The sequence below is a fragment of the Stigmatopora argus genome, chromosome 16 (assembly GCF_051989625.1).
Source record: "Stigmatopora argus isolate UIUO_Sarg chromosome 16, RoL_Sarg_1.0, whole genome shotgun sequence".
NCBI classification, from domain to species: domain Eukaryota; kingdom Metazoa; phylum Chordata; class Actinopteri; order Syngnathiformes; family Syngnathidae; genus Stigmatopora; species Stigmatopora argus.
This window is the reverse complement of record NC_135402.1, coordinates 6,046,983-6,070,670: the sequence shown is the minus strand read 5'-3', so window position 1 is coordinate 6,070,670 and position 23,688 is coordinate 6,046,983. Positions and strand designations below refer to the sequence as shown.

Below are 23,688 nucleotides of genomic sequence, written 5' to 3'. Positions count from 1 at the left end.
TTGACAGACAGGCGTCACAGTGGTGATTAGAACTTTGGAGTCAGAATTTGAACGTTTTTTTTTCTTTCTTTCAAAGTTGGGAAGCAAAACTGAACGCCTGCCCGGGAAGCAAATAATAAGCCTTCTAAGTTAGCCCCATAACTTCGCAGCCAGTTTTACTTGAGTGATAGAAATTTGCTAGGCTTGTCTGTCAAGAGTTGACCTAACAACACCGATCAAAAAAGTCAATCAAGCCATTTGCCACAAACGGAAATTTGGCATTTTCACTCATTAACTGCCTCCCGAATTGAAACGATAAATGAAACAATATGCCCGATGCCATGTTCACTTGGCAACGTGAAATTTGGCAGGTATATTCATCATTAGTAAACCCCTCAAATACGTCTCATGGAACTCTGGTATTTTGATTTGAAGCAGCCTTTATGAGTCTCCAAGGACCTCCAGAATTTGAAAAATATTTCATCCCCCAAAACCCAGTTCCACTTAGACTGCAGAAATGTGCAGATTAGTGCCCCAAAACCACTGAAAATCCAGCATTCTAGGATTGAGGCAGCTATTTTTATTCACCATTGACCTCGCGAATTACAAAAAGAATTCATCCACTAAAACTCGCTCCACTTAAATTGCTGAAATTTACAAGATCTGCCCATTGTGATTAGACCCACAAAAGGTTTCTACAAAACATGCCTAAAAACTATCAAGCAACCATTTTGTTTTTGACTTTGGCCTGCAAATCCACTTCAGAATTTCAATTCAATTAGAAACTTGTATTTTTTTAGACATGTGAAATTTAGTTGAGATGGGCAGACCCAATAAAAAGTCTTTAAAAAAACAAGGTCCTAATTCCCAGCTTCCCGGGTGGCCTGCTCAGGCCTGCCGTGCGCTGATTGACACGCAGGCATCACAGTGGTGATTAGAACTTTTTTTTCCATTCCTGCCGAGCTCCAGACAGGGTTTGACCCTTGACCCTGGGCTGTGCTCCACACAGCTGTTTTAAGAGCCTGGGGAGAGTCGTCTTTACTTTTGGTCGCAAACTCAACCATCTCTGCTTTTTTTTCCACTGGCAGCTTCGGCATGAACCACGACGGCATCGGCAACTCGTGCGGCACCAAAGGCCACGAGACGCCCAAGCTGATGGCGGCGCACATCACGGCCAACACCAACCCTTTCTCGTGGTCGGCATGCAGCAAAGACTACATCACCAGTTTTCTCGAGTAAGTGGCTGTTCGCCTCAAAATGAGCAGATTTTTGTCAGCCTTATAAATTCACTTGCCGATACTTCTCATGTAAAACATACGTTTCTTCCCCATCTTACTAAATTGCTACACACAAAATTATATACGTTAATTTTCAGTTTTCCCTTTATATGCCTGGTATTACCGTTTAGCATATACATTTATCCACTATTTCAAGTATAGTCTCTAAAATCTGACTCCTAAACGAACACATTCAACAACACAGAATAATAAAAAAAAATACACATTAGTTTTCTTTTTCGGAACGACAAAACTAAATCTAATTACTAGGGCATTAAGTATGACTAAATAGTAGTTCGCAGTTTGTATTTAGGGAATTTGAGCAACGATTTAAATGGTAATTATCAATAACCTTCCGGGCGACCAAAAGATCGGCGACCAAAAGACCGGCGACCAAAAGACCGGCGACCAATCGACCTTGTACCCTAGTTGATACCTATGCCTGCATTTTTATGATGTATTGGGGCTCTTCTAACGACCTAACGCCAGTTGAATATGTGTAGGAAATGTATGAAACAGTCTTTTACTAGCAGATTCTAGTCATTTTATTGGGATGCTGAATGGTATTTCTAGTGAGGTCAAAGAGCATAATAGAAAAACATCAACATCAAGGATATCAAATAAATGCTCAAGTAGCTTGCACAAAAGAATTGAAAAAAGAAAAACCTAGCCTGGATATTTGTCGGAATGAGGCCCCTCTGGCTGCCAGCCTGGCACGGTGAAAAACGCGCACCGGGCCCCAAGTCAGACGAAGCCAGACAAAACATCTGGAGTCGGCCTTCAGCGTCTGGCAGAAAGCAGATACCCGCCATCCTGACGGGGAGCTCCTGGCCCGGTCGCTCCTCGCACGTCATGGCTCCTTCCCTGACCAGAACCTCCACTTTGGAGACGGCCTCAGTAAAAAGCCGTCTCGGTCAAAGTCATCACAACCCCCCCCCCCCCCCCGACACATTTAGGTCTGGCAATTGTTAGTTTTCTGGGCATTTTTTTTTCTCGGAGTGAATCATCCGTCAATGACAGTATAAAAATATTAAATGGAGTATTGCTTCACAGTTAAATGGGATAGGCTCCAGCACCCCAGCAACACAGTCAGCATTCTCTTTTAAATGTAATGTTAATATGGCAGTTTAATATGTAGTAGTCAATGTCGGGCGAATGAATGCCACTGAAATATGAGCATTCACAACTGGAGATAAATTATGAATATGCCATCGCAATTGAGTTAAATGTCTGTTTGGATCATTTCAATTGTTTGTGTCTTTGATTGTTTCTAAGACACATTCCATTTCAGAAATTCTAAGTGCTTCACCAGTGGTTTCATCACTTGAAATTCTCTTTTGATAAACGTTTAAGCGATGATTGAGTTGAGCTCATTCATAACTCAAGTGTCTTTGATGTTTCAATTGCACTGAAACGTGAGCATTTGCAGCCACTCTCTATGGTTCAACTTTTTTAAATGACCATTCAAGGGTTAAAGGCCTTAGGTCTCAACTTAAGACAGCATTGCCATAAAGAGCCAATTGTTCATTCATTCATTTAGCATCTAAATTTTAATACCGGTTGCGTGCACGGAATATTAAAAGTAAATATAAAACGTCCTCAGACTACGTAAGACGGTATTGACTAATGGCACACTGATACCGATAGTAGTGTTGAACGGTGCTGTAAAATGTTAGGACTTGGTGATTAAAACTTTTTATACGTCCTTGGTAGTACGCTTCAGGACCCTTTCCAAGTCCTGCAGACTTCTTGCTGCGTCGCCTCTTTTTGCCGGCACGCAAACGTCCACCTAGGCGACTGTCTGCCCGGACAAACCGCGCCGGCGAAAACATTTAACGGCAATTGTAAAGCCTTTGAGTTTAGAGGGATGTCATCCGAGGTTCAAGCAAGGGTAGGCTCTCTGCGTTCCCGCTTAGACGGCAGGGCGGCGTTACATCAAAGTAGTAGACAGCGAAGGACGTACCCTCGAACCTCCTCGCTGCTCTGCACCGGTTGCCCTGCTGCGCTCGTGAGCCGCGCTACGCCGCACGTGATTTATGAAGCGGACCTTGCGCTACCGGCTGCCAGAATAGAAAACCCATTGACTTGTGCGTTTCAGCATCTGGGCGGCTTTCCAGACAATGTCCTCGCCGTCCTTGTGAACCCTGGCCCAAAGTGTTGGAATGAGGCCATTTATTCACATGGAGTTTCACACGCCAGGGTCTCCAAGCTACCGTGCCGTTTTTACTGACCCGTAAAAATGATCACAATATAATTGAATATGGCTCGCACAAGAAGGTTGAGTTCAGCCGACATTTTTGGGTGTCTCAGCTTCAAAACTAGATGGAGCGATTAATGTTGCTCTGATACCATTTTACCCATCGCGGTCCGTAACAATAGCACATTTAAAAAATATATACTTTATTATTTGTTTTAATTATAAACGACTACATACTTGAGTGCCAGGCACTGCCTTAATTCATTGGGAAATTTGGAGCTTTTCTCTAGCTTAATAATTACTAGGGCATTAAGTATGACTAAATAGTAATTTGCAGTTTGTATTTAGGGAATTTGAGCAACGATTTAAATGGTAATTATCACTTACCTTGCGGGCGACCTAAAGACTGGCGACCAAAAGATCGGCGATCAAAAGACCGGCGACCAATCGACCGTGTACCCATTGATAGCGATAGCGGAAGTTGGACGGTTGATAGTGAATAAACAAACGTTCATTTACTGCCATCCTCCCACTTCAAATGGATTGGACGTCTACTAGAGATGAACTAGTTCATGACTAAATCATGAAAAGACCTTTCATTGCTTCTACCAAAATGGCCTAAGGATAGCAATGTTGGTAGGGGCAAAGTTCCAATCAAAATCGATGCTTTGACGTTAAAATTAAGTCCTAACTATCTTATTTCTCAACCGATTTTGAATAATCCAATCATTTTTGGGCCCACTATTGAAGGCAGTGTTATACTAACAAGACCGAACACATTTATATGTCTACTTTTATTCCTGACTCCCAAAAGTCTCCATCTTGACTTCCAATAACCCTCCGGTGTTAAACATCACACTCTGATCGCCACCCCAGTTTTGCTTTCACTTCCCATACTGCCTTGTAAACTGGAACTCATCAATCAAAACGGAGAGGAGCTCACGTTTAGCTCGCAGATGCCCTCGTGAGGCCCTCCAAGAAAGCGGATAATAGCGTGCGCGCTTGTCACAAAATGTTTCCGGCTGAAAGCCGTGAGCCGAGCAGTGCCCGGGATGGAGATGACAAACAAAGAGCCGCTTAGTGCGCTCAAAGGAATCCGGTATCCGAGCCCCTGCATGTCTACTCTTATGTTACACCTCATTCGACATTAGCCAGGTTTTTCTTTCTACTTTAATTTCGTTTTTTATGCCTTGGTGTTTCCAACAAAAGGGTTTTGTCCGTAAACTCCAATTACCCTGCCTCTCCCACCCTTCCCGCCTCCCCCAGACAGAGCTTTTGGATATCTCACACACACGCTTCTCTTCCTGCCAAATAAACAACTTTGGCCATCGCGTTGGCCTACATTCACTTTCTTGCAGCGCTTTGTTTGGCTTTTTAAGAAACGCTTGATGTACGCACTCTGCGCCAGAGTTCAGGCCGAGTTTACCGTGTGCAGTCGATTGGTCGCCGGTCTTTTGGTCGCCGGTCTTTTGGTCGCTGTCTTTTGGTCGTTGTCTTTTGGTCGCCCCGACTGTAATTCACAGTTTGTATTTAGGGAATTTGAGCAACAATTTAAACGGTAATTATCAATAACCTTACGGGCGACCAAAAGACCGGTGACCAAAAGATCGACGACCAAAAGACCGGCGACCAATCGACCTTGTACCGAGTTTACGCGACTGGGGCCGACTCGAAGTCAGCGTTCGGGATGCGTGAAGCCCGCGAGACGAGTCTGGCCCCGCGGAGCCGTAAACACTCAATGGAGTTTTAAGTTGGGCAGCAAGAAGCAGTTTTTAGGACTAAATTGTCCAGAGACGGCAAATTGTGGCACCTAATTGCCGAAAAAGGTGGAAAACGGCTTCATGTTGTTGGTCAAAGTCAGGAAAGATTTCTAAAAGAGTCCTGAATGATCTTCTTGCAGTGGGATGGAAGCCTTGCACCACAGTTGGAAAGAACATGGTGTTATTGTAAACAGGGTTTTCCAAATGAAATACACAAGGTCCATTTTACCCTAATTGGATAATTGTCTAATGTTAGCTCCTCGCTGAAGAAGCTCAGTGGGTTGGTCCAGAGTAAACACCTATGCTAATCCAACAACAAGTCATTTATTTTTCCAGTGAGTTCTCTTTGTGGGCACTTGTTTCTCTCGCTCATGCAGACTAAACATTATACCCCACATTGACCCACTTCATTCCCTCCTGCTACAAATGGTCTCTCTTACTATAACCAGGACAGGTTCTTCTATTTCAGGGGTGTCCAAACTACATCTCGCAGGCCAGTTTTTATTGCCCCGCAGCAAATAACGATGAATATTGCCCGCACAAGTATCTTAAATTCAGCCTACAGACTGTGGCACTTTTTAGTTTCAACACTTAAACAGTGTTCTGTCAACTCAGGGTCAAAAGTTGAAATTAATCTAGACATCAATTCAAATTCAACTAGAACGGTAGCATTGAATTATCATGTTTCACTGCCATTGGCGGCGATAGGCGTCCAATCCAATTTGACTTTTGTCTATAGAGATCATATATATATATATAGCATAATTCCATTTTGTGACTAGCCTCAGTTCTGCCGTTGATTTTTTTCAGATGCTTTGGTTTCGTCATTTTTATATTATTATTATTTTTTTGTTAAGCCTCCTTCTCTCTATGCTGGTCTTCGTGGCCTTTCATTTGACCTGTTTGGAAGGTCGGCTGCTTTTTTGGGAGCATAAACAAACATTCAGTAAATCCGGTTCATAGCAGGCAAGAGAGGGCAACTAAACACGGTTCAGGTTTATTTGTACAAGAAACAATCCTATTGTAGCTTTGTGTTTTTGACAGCTCAGGTCGGGGGACGTGTCTGGACAATGAACCTCTGAAACGAGACTTCCTGTACCCAACAGTGGCTCCGGGGCAGGTGTACGATGCTGACGAGCAGTGCCGCTTCCAGTACGGGGCGTCCTCGCGCCAGTGCAAATATGGGGTAAGAAACCGGCACCCGTTCAATCAGATCTCGAGCGTTAACTCTTAAAATCGCACCGGTTTCATCTATGCAGTGGCACACCGTTACAAAATATATTTTTATTGCACGGTTTCAATAGCTTTGGATCTGTGTCAGTTTTGAGCATTTATTTTTTAATACTCTTTGACCCAATTCTATCCTTTAATTAGTTTGTAAAAACACGTGATAGTGGTCATTTAACAGTAGCCTTAGTGACCGCCCACTCCTGGACCTAAGCCAATCAGTCTGCCTGAATATTCCGCTCCGCAGTCAGACTAAAGGCAAGTCTTGACGTCTTTGCAGCTGCGGTCATTTGCTTGAAATTTTTATAAGAGTCCTTGAAAAGTCGTGGAGAGTTTTTGAAAAGTGCTGGGCAATTATTGTCTGTGACAGAATGAATGTGTTTGGGCTCGTGCAGAAGACGTGTGTGTGTCCCTGTGGGAAATGAGCTAATAGGCTCTTCAGGTTTATATTTCCTGTTTGAGAGAAGGGGGTTGGCTTTTTTCGGAAGATGAGGGTAACTGTTTAATTATTGTCTGACGAGAGGAGCCAGTCGGGATTTTCTTTCGCCACCTCTGAAGAGACGATAGACAGAAGTCGATGATCCCATTGGGCGGTGATGATGTTGGCCATGATGGCATTGATACTGGCAGTAAAAGCTGTAAGAATGATGTGGTCATGGCTCCAAAGTAAACCATTATGCTTACAAAGTGGTTGACTCTACGAATCTACTTCAATGAGACACAGTGACACGTTGTCGCACGTGATTCGTCAAAGGCACATGTGTCAAAGTGGCGGCCCGGGGGCCAAATCTGTCCCGCCGCATCATTCTGTGTGGGCCAGGAAAGTAAATCAAAAGTGCCGACTTTCTGTTTTAGGATCAAATTAAAATGAAGAGTATAGATGTATATTAAATTTTCTGATTTCCCCCCTTTTAAATCAATAATTGTAATTTTTTAATCAATTTCTGTGTTTTTAGTTCAAAAATCATTTTGTAAAATATAAAAAAAATATAAAAAAAGCTAAAATAAACATTGTTCTAGATCTATAAAAAACTGAATATTCAGGGCTTTTAATCCAGTTCTTTTAATCCATTTATTAAAAAAAATCTAAATATTATATCTAAAATGGTCCGGCCCACATGAAATCAAATTGACGTTAACGCGACACGCGAACCAACCCGAGTCTGACACCCCTGTTCTAAGGCGACCCCCCTCCCTCGACCTTTTTTTTTTTTTTATCACTGGCCTGTTCTCCCCCTGACGTAAATCTATCAGGCCCATATCTGCATTGATTAGGTGCCGGGCCACGGGCCTTTCATACGGACCGGCGATAGTGGACATGAGTGGCTGCGGCAGATTATTGAAAGCAGCTGGCAACGGGAAGTGGCTGCAACCAGAGAAGGGTAGTTTACCGCTTTGTTTAATCTGGAGGGAGACGGGGGGGGTTCCTGGCATATTTACTGACCCTGTGAGTCACAATCTGCTCACCGGATCATAATTCATCTTCATGGGCCAAATCTTCTGCAGAGCACGATTGTACTGTAAACGCCTTTGAAGTGCAGAGCGGTCGACCAATTGCTGGGTTTTCGTCACAAAACTTAACCCGGGGATGGGGGGACGTGTTTTCAAGTTATTGTTAGTTTCATGTTGTGCTGTCATGACTTCCTTCATGGCCTGTCTTAAGGGTCTCAAATTGGAATTCCCAAACTGAGAGTACTTTGATTCTCTTAGGGGAATAAAAATGTGGGACAATCCAGTCCAGAAGATAATTATATGTCCAAACTGTCTTTTCATTAAGAGTCCAGACTTCTCCTGAATTTAGAACAGAGGTATCAACCCAAGCCTAGATTCCATTCTTGACTGAAACGAGTCACGAGTGTCATTTTGAGTACTATTTTGTAATATTTTGGAACAGACTTTCCCAAACTTTGAAAGTCACACTGATCTTTTAACATCTTGATATCTGAAGTAAATTTTGCCTATTAAACAAGTTTGGCGCAGAAGAGTTTTGGAATCCTTGTTCAAGACTGAGAATGATTCTGGATTTTCTAATAACACAGTTTGCTCACCAACGGCCCTATTTTATGAACAGCGTTTTTCAAAACCGTGACATTCCACCATGGAGTCATTATTCCCTCTCAAAAGTAAGAAATAACATGTTCACAATTGACAATTGCAACTCGAGAGGTTGAGAGGTTGCGCTGCTTGAAAAGTTTGAAGACTGGGGGACAACTGGTAGCAGCTGAAGAGAATTTTTGGGTATCACCCTTATGTTCGAGACAGCGAAGCCTTCTAGAATAAACACTCCCGTGTTTGTCCAGACACTCAGTAAGACTAAAGATATTCGGCGGGGGCAGCAGGTCACCTCGTAGCGTTGGGAGGCCCATCGCTCCGCCGGGAATGGCGCTTCCTTGACATCACGAACCGGCGTGATGGCGAGGTGAGCAATCGTTAGTCAGACCTATGAGCCGACTAGCTCAGGACATCCAGGGACACCGGACCGGGTTCATTGGATCGAACTGGGATTGCAGAAATCAAATAGCTTAAGATTCCACTTTTTATTCATTTTCTGAGCTGCTTATCCTCACAAGAGTTGGGGGGTGCAGGAGCCTATCTCATCTAACTACCACACCCTGAATCGGTGACCAGCCAATCACAGGGCACGATGAGACCGACAATCATTCACGCTCGCACTCATACCTATGGGCAATTTTGAGTGTTTAACCAGCCTAACCTGCATGTTTTTGGGATGTGGGAGGAAACCGGAGTACCCGGAGATAAGCCAAGCAAGCTCAGGGAGAACATGCAAAGTCCACACAGTGAGCACTGACATGGGATGGGATTGAATACTATTTAATTGAATGCTTTTATTGTCAGTATACAAGTGTAATGAGATTTAAACCCTCGAACCCAGAACTGTGTCGGGCAGTGTCTGTGATTTGTTCTGACCAACTTGCTTTTGCCGTCTTTCCTAGGAAGTGTGTAGAGAGCTCTGGTGCCTTAGCAAAAGCAACCGCTGCGTCACTAACAGTATTCCTGCCGCCGAAGGAACGCTGTGCCAGACGGGGATCATTGAGAAAGGGGTAAGTCACTTCTTGGTCAGAACTACAATAAATAATAATCAGCTCTATTAGGTAAATGTGTTCATTATCATCGCACTCACTAACACAGGGGTGTCCAAATATTTTTCTCTGAGGCATGTTTCCAGAAAAATCAAAGGATGAAAGACCCAACTTAAGATCCTTCCACTTTTATTTATTCTACAGTATATCGTACAGCACTAATCTGTATTAGTATTTTGATATTAATGTACTTTCTGAGGATCGGAATCTTGGGGGAAAACAATCAGGTTAGAAAAATGTAAAGTCCTAACACATTAGCTTCCACTGACGGTTTTCCAATGCGTTTTTTTTCATGGCTTCACTTCTGTGCGACTGCCGTGTATTTTGGCCACGCTAAGAATCTCAGAGATGGATTTTTGAAAACACAGGCTCACCACATGGCGAGCCGATATGTCAATAAGCGGAAATCAGAACGTGTCAATTTTAATCTCCATAGAGAGTTGGCCAAAGTGCGCACTTAAATCAAATAACTGCTTTTTGTACTGGGAAGTCAACATTTCACCAGCGTCCTGTCCGCAGCAGCCAGGTTAGGGAGAGACAGTTTTAACGCGGATTACGCCCGTCATTGTGGTGGGATGGTCGGCGGTCTAAAAGGGAAGAATGGAAGGGTGTCATCAGCTGTCAGCGGCCATTAGCATTTGCTCAGTGGAGCCTTTGAGGGCCGGGCCCGCGGACAGGGTCCCGGACAACACGGGAGGCCCCAGGTTGAGCCGGGGGGGCTTTTGGAAGCGCTTTTGGAGCACTTTTGGAGGGCTGCCCCGCCGTTGCCTGTCTGCTCCGGCCGGGAGAGCTTCAAAGGAACACGACTGTCAGCCATTTCTCACCCGCCGTGTAATGAAGAGAGGCCCGGCCAATGGGAGAGGGCAGGGGCCAATGTGAGGGAGGGGGAGGGTGTTTAGTAAGGGGGCGAGTGATGGTCAGGGAGACAAAAAGTGACCCACTGAACTGAGCTTCTTGTGTGCTCTCACCTTGCCGGAGGTTGTTGTACAATGCAAACCTCTCGCTTGCAACGTAATCTGCTTTTCCAGATCTGCCCGACGATGTGTGGGACAAAGGAAGAGGACAGTGGCCAAATGTAGCCTCCGCCCAATGGGAGTTATCAAGAAAAAAATATTTGTTTTTGTATTTAAGTACGAGGAAAAAAAAAGTCATTTTATGCATGTTTGCAGTCCGAAATAATTTAGGTAAATTAGCTACCACATACTTCTATTATTTTACCTTAGCAGGGGCCTGTGAGATTGTACTCTTGATTATATTTTGATGTAGATGAGCCATGAGTATTAAGGTTTTCCTTACAAGTAAAACCATTTCTAAAACAATGGCTAACAAGATGCCCTGAGTATTCTTGATTTTAACAGAAAATAATGATTACTATGAGAACTACTTTCCCATACTATTACTTTCGACTTTTTTCTTGCAAGAATACTACGCTATTTTTTTCTCTTATTGTTGAACCCTAATACCAGATCACACTGTACTTTCGGACAACTTTCTACTTTGACATCAATGCTTTTTACTCCATACTTTAGAGAGCTACGAGGTGGCATGGAGGTTCATTAATGTCCTTATTTAAGTAGTTAACTAGTACTTTTGTTGGCTCCCTCCTCCCCTTGAAACACACACCACGCTTGGGGCTCTTAACCCACTGACACAGTTGGGGAAACAAAAAGACTGATCCGCTCGGATCTCCCAGCAGGCTTAGTGAGCAGCTTAGCACCCTCCCGAGGTGCCAGAGCGCCCCTTGCATCCAATGTTTTCCACAACACACACACAGCAGTAAGGAAACAAAAAGAGTTCTTCACTATGAGATAAAAGCAGCCTTTCATGGCGATGGCCTGGGTGTTCAAGTAACTTAAGTATATAGGTTGAATTTAGATGGAAAAAAAGGCCCCACATTTGGATTGGTGAAATTTATTGATGTTTTGGGTATTAAAAGAGAATGCAGTTGAAACAAGTTCTTTTTTTATATATATATGTGATGTTCTGAAATAGTCAAATACACAGGTTAGCAACATTAATGTCAGTATAATATGATAGCTCAATATCAATCTAATCTACTCAAATGGATTTGGACAGTCAATAACAGTTTATGACAATGATTAAGTGAGCACTCGAGAGTTAAAAGGATATTGCCAGAAGTTAAGCGACAGTAAAAACTTGAAAAAAAATCCCCCCAAAATTGCTTGTCATTAATAAAAAATACAGAAATACTACACAGTTACCAAAAAGTTATCTCAACACAGGTTTTCACTCCTAATGGAGAGGTATAGTTTAAGCTCCATTTTGTGCTGAGAAGTATCAGAATGTAGGCTAAACTCAAGCTTCTTGTGCAGGATATTTTCATCATTTGGTACAGGCCGTCGCCTGGACAACCCCGGTCGGTGTAAACGAAAGCTGATATCCTGCAAACACGCAAATCGGTTTTGCACGTGTCTAACGACAATTGGCAGTGCTTCCACACTGACCCACAAATTTTGGATTCTCCCCAACGGCTTCCTCGGCGGAGGCGAGCGAGCCCAGTCAGACATTAAAGCCCTACAAGGACGGCTGCAAAAGTGGACTAATGCGTAAATGAAATTATGGCTTGAGTAATGGTGCGATTGGGATTTAGTGTATGTTTAAAAAGGCTTGAAAGAAGGATCACGCACGTGTTGCTTGGGGGAAAAAAGTCATCAGTCAAGCGCTGTGTAGTCTACGTTTCACGCCGAGGCTAATTTACAGCCTGGACGGGACGCTTGGAAAAGAGTAAAAACTGACACCGGTGCTCTTGATACGTTGCCGCTCTGCTCTCATTACGGTTGCTCTCTTCTCCACGCAGTGGTGCTACCAGGGTGAGTGCGTGGCGTTCGGGACCTGGCCGCAAAGCGGGGACGGAGGCTGGGGTCCCTGGTCCTTGTGGGGGGAGTGCAGCAGGACGTGCGGCGGCGGCGTGTCCTCGTCCGCCAGGCACTGTGACAGCCCAGCGTAAGTAGGCAAAGTAAGCCACAGCGAGCGGAACACGACACACACCCGGGTGCGTGCTAGCGTACACGCCGTGAGAGGTGGATTGATGAAATGGACAGTCAAAATTCGAGATGTGGTGAGACCTCAAATTTGATGCTGAATGCAGCCAATGATCCTTCAATAACATCAATATAGTTATTATATTGGCTAGGATAATTTCAGATTCTAGATTTGCCACAGCATCCAGATTGATATTTTTGTTCAAATCTGTATATGTAACATGTAATTACAATAAATCCGATTTAAAAAAAAAGGGGGGGGGGCCCTAGTTTAAATGAATTGGACGCCCATCTTCGTCAATAACATGCAGAGTTAAATACTATGTTAATAAAAAAGAGTGTTACTTGGGGTCGTAACCAGGGTGTATTTCTATTTATTAAAATTTAATCTAGCTTTTATTAATGTTAATTGATAACATTTTATAAATATATGAAAATAACAAAAAAATGCAATGATGATTACAAAATGTGAAAATACACGACAATCTGAAGAATAATGGCCATAAATACTCGCTTCCCCTTACCTTTAAAGTTTGAGCCAAGGATTTTATTAGATTGTATTGTCAAATAAATGGTTACCAAACTTGTTAAAATGATACCGAGTATACTTTACTGTATTTTTAACTGACTACTATGTACTACTAAGTTTCAGAAGGGATAAATAACGAGGCCAATCTATTTTCAATCTAAATGTAGTCACGATCATGACATTCATCGTCAGAGCACAATTTTCATCGCCATTTAAAAAGAAAAATCATCATGGTGCACAATCCTGATGGCTTCGGAGAGTTTAGGAAACTTTGTGAAAGATGAGGACAATGCGCGATATTAAAAACAATGATGCAAAATACCTGATAGAATTGGTATAAAAGAACTTCATCATGTTAATACATTTGGGGGACATCACATAAAGGATGTTGATGTTAGGACAAAGAAGGTGACATATTAGACAAAATTATACCAGTATGATATAAAAAAATACGTCTATGACATCGTAATGATTCAAAATGAGTAGGTATGGAGATGTGCTTAAGAACCCAAATTTCATTAAGAACATAAACCGACAGAGAGATTGATTAAGTGCACTCAAATCGACACGTGATGGGTGAGATATGACAGTATTTTATTATGCTATTGATACAATATGAACCAATACAAAAAAGTGCCTAACACCATCAATGGCATTGAAACATGATCACCCTAACCGCCCTAAAAAAGTAACAAAATAAATCCCTACCTAAATAGCTCAATTAATCGCACTGAATTATTTTCTCTTTTTTCAGTTACGTGGAACAAAATTCAAAAAAAAATCCACGTTTTGACTTCTACATGTTGTCAAATGTTGACCCTTGAGCTAAACCACACTGTTTAAGAAAAATGTATATATTCTGCGTAATATATGTATGGTACGTGGATTAAGTGGTGGAGGACAATCAATGTCAACTCTCGTTCAAATGTCCCGTGTCCGTCCCACTCAGGCCTTCCGGAGGAGGGAAGTACTGTCTCGGAGAGAGGAAGCGCTACAGATCCTGTAACACCGCCGTGAGTTGCTTCTCTTATTCTTGTGCAACCTGAAGCCTAGGGGAGGCTTCGCTACGCTTTCTGGGCAAGGCCTTTCGAAGGTCAGCGAGCAGCTTCCTGACGCACCGTCTCGGTGGAAGTCCAGCGGGACGCCAGTTTAGAAAAGACTAAAAAAGAAAGAAAAAAAACAGCTCAGGCAGTGTAAAGTCCTACTCATCAAATTGCACTGAAGCGTAATAATGAATAATGGTGCATTTCTGGATTGAAGCTTTTAAAAGGTCAAACCTAAATTTACTTTTTCGGCGTCATTAACGATCGTCCAATCATGTGAGTCCAGTCAACCTTCTACTGTGAAGTGGATTGGGGTTGTTGTTAGTAGACGTCTTGGGATCCAACAAAATAAGAAATAAACATCAAATTATTGGAGGATTATGTAAGTACACCAAAATAGTAATGATAAAAACTATAAAAAATTAAGTTGGAAAAAAATAGAGCTAAAATTCAGAAAGAAAGACAAAGTAATGAGAAATAACAATGAAGAAAATTTGCGTATGTTAGTAGAAAGTAACAAGCTTTAGTCATTTATTGTTGCATTTTTCAGTTCAATTTTCTCTGTATATATTTGAATATTTTAGTCACTTATATTCCCGCAATGCTTTTTGATGTAGATTTGTTAGGTGTAAATTCAGGCATCAATGTGTGCAAATTTTTGAAGTTGTTCAACGATTGCTGCCAGCCCTCCCAGTCAAAATGGATTGGATGTCCGTCGCCGTCATTGGCAGCCAATGGGTTAAAAAATGAGAGGAAATTGCAATTCACTTACTAAACAAAACAAAATTATTTTCAGGTTAATAAAAAGCACTCCGCTACATTTTAGACGTATAGGTCGCAGAGGAGTCGTAAATAGTTGAAAATGCCAAATAAAATTGCAAAAATATGTTCTAATGTTCAGTGAGTTGAGCCCGTGTCAAAGCGATTACTGTCAAGTCATGTTAGGTCAGCGTAATTTACGTCAAATCCAATGAGGCCAGGGTGCGTCAGGTAAAGTGGCGTCGGATTAGAAATCGGGTTAAGTCGGGTCATGCTTGCTCACAACGTGTCAAGGAACAATCTGCATCATCCCTTCATTTTTTTATTCTCCTTTTTAATATACAAGTGAAAAACGAAATAATCAATGATGCAAATATGTTTTTTTTGGGTGCGGAAGGCCTGTCTTTCGGGATCCCGTGATTTCCGGGAGAAGCAATGCGGGGACTTTGACAGCATGCCTTTCCGCGGGAAGTACTACACCTGGAAGCCTTATACCGGTGGTGAGTTCACAAACAGCCTTAGAAATATCACTGCAGTAAGAATTGGGATTAGTATTGTATTGGACCTGAATTGTAAAAAAAAAAATAATCTTTTTAAACTGGGGCGGTACTGGGCCTTGAAAGACTAAAACCCCCAAAAGACTCGATTTTCTATCTTGGAAAAAAAAGACTTTTAACTTTTTTTTTTACTTTTATGCCTATGTGTTTTTTTTCCTCTGCTGTCATTTGTAATTGGAAGTCGTAACCAAATCATGAAGAGCACATATTCCCCAACATTATTTGTTATTACTCCCAATACCAGTGCCTGCATTTAGTGTATTTACATATTTAGTATTTAGTGCATTTAGTATCGTATTGGTACAACACTAGTTTTATTATCAGGTCAAAACAAATCACAACTTGCTGAAATTTAAACTGGTAACAAAATCTACTAACCCAGATATTCCTGCCATAAAATTGATCAAATCTATTAATAATGTGAGAGCATCTTGTGTGCGCGAACATTGTAAGGATAATCGTTGCTTTGTCTTTGCAGGCGGCGTCAAGCCGTGCGCTCTTAACTGCCTGGCGGAGGGATACAACTTCTACACGGAACGCTCTCCGGCCGTCATCGATGGCACGCGATGCCAGGGCGACTCCTTAGACATCTGCATCAACGGAGAGTGTAGGGTGAGCCACGGCTTTTCTTACTTTCTTTCTGCGTACGTTATCCGTTGTGATCTTCACTGGGTGTGTACGAATTTCAGCACGTGGGCTGCGATAACGTGCTGGCGTCGGACGCCAAGGAGGATCGTTGTCGCGTGTGCGGCGGGGACGGAAGCACCTGCGAGGCTACCGAGGGGCTTTTCAACGACTCTCTGCCACGAGGAGGTACAAAACTAATTTTTTTTACGGGTTAAACGGGGGATTTAAACAAGTTGGGAAAGAAGCCGTTTCAGTGTTAAAACCGACAAGTGCAACAACAGAATATAGGCTGAACTCAAGATCCTTGTGTGGGCCATATACAAGATTTTTATAAGTTGCTGCAGGCCAATAAAAACTGGCTAGTTGGACTTACTAGTTTGGACAACCCTAGTATGGTGTATGTCTAAAAATACATTTGGTATTTTAGTATGGCACATTTTATTTGAGTGCCATACTATACATCTACTTGTAAAAACATAATGAAATAAAATGTTCCTGTGCTTGCAGGTTACATGGAGGTGGTCCAAATCCCCAAAGGTTCTGTTCACATTGAGATCCGAGAAGTCACTTTGTCCAAGAACTACATCGGTAAGTTATGTTATAGATCGGCTCACTTCAGCGTCAGCGGGCATCCTCTGATTGGACAATAGGAACTTGGAGAGTCAAAGTTACTTAACAAAACTTTTTTTAGTTTAAGAATTAAAGTAAACAATACATTTAGAACCGTTTTTAGGGGTGCAATTTGACAAAAACATGTATTCAATTATTTGTGATTATTCTTGATGAGGGCATTTTAATCCAATAGTTCTATTTGTACAGAAAAGGGGCTTTTTTATTTGAAGGGATTTTAGTTCAATACAAAAAAGTATTTTCCTTGACAAAAAAATATATCTTTAAGTTTACCTGCCATTTTAAGACTTTTAATTAACCAAAAAAGTGCATAAATTGCACGTCTCTGTCATTTAAATGTTTAATGCTTGGAGCACCGGTGATTAAAATGCTTTTTTTTACTCCTTAAATCTTTTGTCATTAATTCCCACTCATAGATTTTTATTTAAATACAAAAAAATAAAGATTAAAAACTGAATGCAAAACAAATATTAAAAAGAATCTTTAATATATATGTCAGTTTTTTTCTCCTTTAAAAAAAAACTGAAAAAAACAAGTCACTGAAACATAACAATTCCTACTTAAAATGTATTTGATATCTATTGGTGTCAACATCAGTGAATGACTACACATTTAAGAGCGGGAAAATTGATCCACAAATTAGTAAAATAAATATATAATAGACCCCGCAGCTGTTTTCATCAAGCGCAAAGCCACAAAAAAGTTTCCAAGCCATTCCTAAAAGTGAACCGAAGGTCTGCTTCTCAAGCTTTAAAATCCGAAGGGGACGAGTATTACATCAACGGCGCTTGGACCATCGACTGGCCGCGCAAGTTTGACATCGCCGGCACCGCCTTCCACTACAAAAGACCCACCGACGAACCCGAGTCTCTGGAGGCCCTGGGAGCCACCGCCGAGAACCTGGTCGTCATGGTAACCCCCCAGCCAGTTAAATGACCTTGTGTTAAGGTGGAGATGAAATACGGCTATACTCTCTCTCACCCCTCGCAGATCCTCCTCCAGGAACAGAATCAAGGCATTCGCTACAAATTCAACGTGCCCATCCAGCGCACGGGGAGCGGCGACAACGACGTGGGCTTCTCCTGGTACCACCTGCCCTGGTCTGACTGCTCGGCGACGTGTGCCGGAGGTAAGGCTGATGGTTAGGTTGTCACTTTTCCACCAAAATAATCCACTAGAATAGTGTCCACGACAGACCAAATGTTGATTGGCACTCAAACATGAGCATTCCCTAGTTGAATGAATTGAGTGCATTTTACTTTGTTTATTGCTTGTTGATTTTAGGTCACTTAAGGAACATTTTGGGGCAACATTTTTCATGTTTTGCATCAATTCCTGTCCATTATAACATTTCTGTGTCACTGCCTGTTGATTTTAGGTCACTTCCGCATCCTTTTGGGTAAAGCTTGTAGATGTTTTGGATCACTTTCTCTTGTATTTAGGGCAGTTATGTGTCGATTCATGTTCATTTTGTGGCGAGCTTGTTAATCGGGTGGCCAAGTCCGGTCCTCGAGAGCCCCCATCCAGTCTGTTTTCCATGTCTCCCTCCACCAACACACCTGAATCAAATAATCGTGATTGGTATGAAGCTTCTGGACAGCTTGCTGATGAGTTGATTATTTGATACAAGTGTGGTAGAGGAGGGAGATATGGAAGACAGACTGGATAGGGACTCTTGAGGACTGGACTTGGTACACTGTTGTAAATGTTTTGGATTCTTTCCTGTTGATTCAAGGTCACTTTTGTTGATTTTTCAGGCACTTCCTGCATTTTCAGTCCCGCAGTTCAAATGAATACGAGTCTGTCATTGTTAATGGTAGACGATGAATGTTTTTTGTGTTTGCTTGTTTTTGTCATTTTCCTATGTCATAAATGTTGCAGTGAAATATTTCCAGTCTGTGAGGAAGATAAAAATTGATCGATTGCACGCGACAATGCAAAAAAAGTTAGTTTTTCTTCATCGGTTTTATCGTAAAATCTGATAAATTGATTCTGACCCACGATAATTGCTGTTAAATGGTCACATAATTGCCATCGGCAACTTAGTTTTTTTTCTATCCATCCATTTTCTATTTTGGTTTCACCACCTCCAACGGCATGGCGCTAAAATGCGACCCCTTTTGTTTTCCACCATGGCAGGCTCTCAGAAGCAGGAGTTGGTGTGCAAGCGTCTGGACGACAACTCGGTGGTCCAGAACAGTTACTGCGACCCGGACGGCAAACCCCCCGAGAACCAGCGTGACTGCAACACCGAGCCGTGCCCTCCGGAGTACGTAAAAACATGCCAAACCGTCCGTTAAAGCGACATCAGCCGCTCGGAAGAAATAAAGCGGGGTGATTTACAAGTTGACTTACCGAGTATTTTCCACGCACGCCTGCCGCCAAGAATAAGTGGCCCGCAGAGCGACCACCTGCGTTTGATGCTTTTGGCCTCGTAGGCGTGCGCGCAGGTGCACGGCGACATGGCGGCCAAGTGGTCCGAAGCGCGACACTCGTAGATTTTTTTTTTTGGGCGACACTAGGCTCATCTGGTTCCACTCTTCCACACACACTTTTATGGAGTCGCGCAGATGTTTGAGCATGCTGTAACGGAGCGTGCCTGATGTCACTCAGAAGGTCAAATTATGGAGCAAAAGTTGTTTGCAGCTCTTAAGAATACATGAAATAGAAAACAGCAATACAAAGTTAATATTTCCTTATCCTTATTTTGTATTTCAGTTCTTTTTGTTGTATATTCGGCATCGTTTCCATGAATTGGTTTTGCACTTTCAAGTATCTATTTTGAATATATTTGATTCATTTTCTTTTTCTTATTTTCAATTCATGCATTCCTTTTAATTTTTTTAAAAATAGAACTTAATAGATTTTTTTTGCTTGGTTTGTTTTCCTATACTTTTAATTTGTGATGCTTCTGTCTTCATTTCTATTAGCAATAGTCGATGTCCAATTGCATGGATCTCTTCATTCTTCTGCTCCTTTTCATCGTGAATAGACGTCCAAACCATTTGATCTGGGAGGGTCTCCCAATTCACATGGATTGGACGTCTATTGGCGGCAACGGCAGCCAACGAGTAACGAGCATTTCCGTTGCCCTTTAAAGTCCCAAAAATAGAAGGCGTAGTATTGAGACTGTTACATTTTGCTCTCTTAGGTGGTTCATTGGCGACTGGTCCGAGTGTGGGAAAACATGCGACGGGGGCATCCGGACGCGGACCGTCCTGTGCGTTAGGAAGATCGGGCCGGCCCAGGAGGAGACGCTGGAAGACACCCACTGTCTCACCCACAGACCCATCGAGCAAGAGGCATGCAATAATCAGTCCTGCCCTCCCAAGTGGGTCACGTTGGACTGGTCCGAGGTAACTTTTTCCATTCAAACGACAACCATACAATTCATGTGACAAAGTAAGCATCACAAGATAGTTTTTTATTTTTTATTTTTTTTCTAGTGTACTCCAAAGTGTGGACCCGGGTTCAAGCACCGCATTGCCTTGTGCAAAAGCAGCGACTCGAGCGTAACCTTCCCACCCGCTCACTGTCCCAGTCACAACAAGCCGCCGGTTCGAATCCGCTGCAGCCTTGGACGCTGTCCTCCTCCGCGATGGATCCCCGGCGAATGGGGGCAGGTATGTGTCTATCCGTGTAGTGCCAACATGAAAAAAAACACCTTTCATCTCATGTTATTACTCACTTTTATGCTATTATCTATTTTAGTTTTTGTATCTTTTCGGGGGACGTCCCATTATTTTCATCTTTTTACCCTCCTGCCGTGCATTTCAATGATTTCATCATTATTAGACATCCATCCATTTGAACAGGGAGGCTTAACTGGACCGAGCTTGGTGGAATTCATATGACCACAAATATGCCGATTATATTGGCAATGTTATTGTATGGCACAAACTCATTTGAAGTTTTACTTCTTGAAGGGAATCGACGATGCGAAAACGTCACTGTTTTAAAGTTAGATGTTATTTATTTATTTTTTGGTTGCAGTGCTCGGCCCAGTGTGGCTTGGGCCAGCAGATGCGGACGGTGCAATGCCTGTCTTACACGGGGCAGCCATCCAATGAGTGCGCCGAGACCCTCCGACCCGCCGCCATGCAGCAATGTGAAAGCAAGTGTGACGCCACGCCCGTTACCAACGGTGACGGTAAGACACCCGCCTCACCGGTGTTGCGTTTGTGGTGTTAGCCGAGACCAACGGTATTGCCATTTTTTATGCTAACTCTTGCAAAAAAATGCATCAACGTGAAAGCTGCCACTGACATCCAATCAGTTTCTTGATTTTTTGAAACATCTTTTGCATGATTATGAGCCAAATTGAACCACACATTTAGACGGCAGGCTTTTTTTTTTTAGTTAAGGTGAAGAAATATTAAGCCATTTTTTCTTTCTAATAAAACAATTTTCCCTTAAATAGAAACAACCAAGTGTAGTCAATACTTTCCAATAAAGACAAAGTAAAGTATGGCCACTTCATAGTGTAGAGGTTTGTTCACCTGACTGCCATGTGGGCAAGTGTGGTTTGAATCCCAGGTAGGAATCATTTTTCCCTTAAATGGAAACAACATCTGACTGCCATGTAGGCAGTTGGGGTTCAAATCCCAGTTGGGAATAATTTTTCCCTTAAATAAAAACGACTGTGTGTAGTCAAGACTTTCCAACAATGACAAAATTAAGTGTGGCCACTTCATGGTGTAGAGGTTCGCTCACCTGACTGCCATGTGGGCAGTTAGGGTACGAATCCCAGGTAGGAATCAATTTTTCCTTAAATAGAAACAACCATGTGTAGTCAAGACTTTCCAATAATGACAAAGTAAAGTGTGATCACTTCATGGTGTAGAGGTTCACTTACCTGACTGTCATGTGGGCAGGTGGGGTTCGAATCCCAGCTGGGAAACATTTTCCCTTAGTTGTTTCTATATATGTGTAGTCAAGACTTTCCAACTATGACAAGGTAAAGTGTGGCTACTTCATGGTGTAGAGGTTTGTTCACCTGACTGCCATGCGGGCAGGTGGGGTTCGACTCCCGGCGTGGAGTCATTTTCCCTTAAATAGAAACAACCTTGTGTAGTCAAGACTTTCCAATAATGACAATGTAAAGTGTGGCCACTTCATAGTGTAGAGGTTTGTTCGCCTGACTGCCGTGTGGGCAGGCAGGGTTCGAATCTCGGTGGACGATGAACCATTTTGCCATAAAAAAAAGACCATGTCATTCAGTTCCTTAAATAAAAGCATCCAATGACCATGTATAGGCGGGCCGCCTCGTGGTGCAGTGGGTTAGTCACCTGCCTGCGACGTGGGTGTCGAGGGTTCACGTCCCGGTGTCGACGACTGTATGGTGTCGGCAGTCGGCCGAAGGCCGACTGTCGAACACCACCAGGAACCCCCCCCCCCCAACTGTCTTCCGGTCAGCCGAAGGCTGACCGGAAATAAATTGTTTTGCTGAAAAAAATGACTAAGTCTTTATTTTAATGAAAAAAGGATCATCCATTTACGGAACTACATTCTGTAGTGATCAGTCAAACAACAGCGGGATTCGAACCCAGGCCTCCTACATGGCAGTCAGGAGAGTGAACCTCTAGGCCACGAATTGGCCACACTTTACTTTGTCATTATTGGAAGGTCTTGACTACAAATATATAGAAACAACTAACAGAAAATGTTTCCAGACCGGGATTCGAACCCAGGCCTCCTACATGGCAGTCAGGAGAGTGAACCTCTAGGCCACGAATTGGCCACACTTTACTTTGTCATTATTGGAAGGTCTTGACTACAAATATATAGAAACAACTAACAGAAAATGTTTCCAGACCGGGATTTGAACCCAGGCCTCCTACATGGCAGTCAGGAGAGTGAACCTCTAGGCCACGAATTGGCCACACTTTACTTTGTCATTATTGGAAGGTCTTGACTACAAATATATAGAAACAACTAACAGAAAATGTTTCCAGACCTGGATTCAAACCCAGGCCTCCTACATGGCAGTCAGGAGAGTGAACCTCTAGGCCACGAATTGGCCACACTTTACTTTGTCATTATTGGAAGGTCTTGACTACAAATATATAGAAACAACTAACAGAAAATGTTTCCAGACCGGGATTTGAACCCAGGCCTCCTACATGGCAGTCAGGAGAGTGAACCTCTAGGCCACGAATTGGCCACAGTTTACTTTGTCATTATTGGAAGGTCTTGACTACAAATATATAGAAACAACTAACAGAAAATGTTTCCCAACTGGGATTCGAACCCCAGCCTCCACATGGCAGTCAGGGGAACAAACCTCTACACCACAAATTGGCCACATTTTACATTGACATTATTGGAAGGTCTTGACCACAAATATATAGAAACAACTAAGGGAAAATGTTTCCCGACCGGGATTCGAACCCCAGCTGCCCACATGGCAGTCAGGTGAACAAACCTCTACGCCATGAAGTGGCAACACTTTACTTTGTCATTATTGGAAAGTCTTGACTACACATGGTTGTTTTTATTTAAGGGAAAAATGATTACCACCTGGGATTTGAACCCTGTCTGTTGTAATAATTGTTTTGCTGAAAAAAATGACTAAGTCTTTATTGTAATGAAAAAAGGATCATCATTTACTGAACTACATAGTGTAGTGATCAGTCAAACGAGAGCGGGATTGGAACCCCAGTTGCCCACATGGCAGGCAGGTGTGCGAACCTCTACAGTCTACACCATGAAGTAGACATACTTCACTTTGTCATTATTGGAAAGTCTTGACTGCAAATATATACGCCTGTGAGAAGGCAATGACGTATCCCTACGCCTGCGAGAAGGCCTTGGTGTCACAAAATCGAATTCTGATTGGTTAAAGCAACAGTCTTATTGACGCTTGTTTAATGCAGCAGAACTCATTGTGAAGGCCTGGAGGCAGATTTCTGACCCTGGCAACAAATAATGGCTGAAATGTGATTGGTTAAATGATTCAATATGAAACACACATCTGGAAGCAGTGCAACCAGGGGGAAAG

General features: G+C 42.6%; 1 protein-coding gene across 1 annotated transcript in view; it reads left to right on the top strand.

The window, feature by feature from the left end:
- The window catches only part of adamts6 (ADAM metallopeptidase with thrombospondin type 1 motif, 6), a 39,403-nt gene that overhangs the window by 13,274 nt on the left and 2,441 nt on the right, over nt 1-23,688 (top strand). The window contains exons 10-24 of the mRNA XM_077623528.1: nt 1,068-1,214; nt 6,258-6,399; nt 9,395-9,502; nt 12,360-12,505; nt 14,022-14,085; nt 15,272-15,374; nt 15,910-16,043; nt 16,121-16,244; nt 16,566-16,646; nt 17,437-17,600; nt 17,679-17,817; nt 18,828-18,957; nt 19,840-20,044; nt 20,135-20,311; nt 20,682-20,838. Of these exons, the coding sequence (XP_077479654.1) occupies nt 1,068-1,214; nt 6,258-6,399; nt 9,395-9,502; nt 12,360-12,505; nt 14,022-14,085; nt 15,272-15,374; nt 15,910-16,043; nt 16,121-16,244; nt 16,566-16,646; nt 17,437-17,600; nt 17,679-17,817; nt 18,828-18,957; nt 19,840-20,044; nt 20,135-20,311; nt 20,682-20,838 (2,021 nt within the window). The remainder of the gene's footprint in view (nt 1-1,067; nt 1,215-6,257; nt 6,400-9,394; nt 9,503-12,359; nt 12,506-14,021; nt 14,086-15,271; nt 15,375-15,909; nt 16,044-16,120; nt 16,245-16,565; nt 16,647-17,436; nt 17,601-17,678; nt 17,818-18,827; nt 18,958-19,839; nt 20,045-20,134; nt 20,312-20,681; nt 20,839-23,688) is intronic.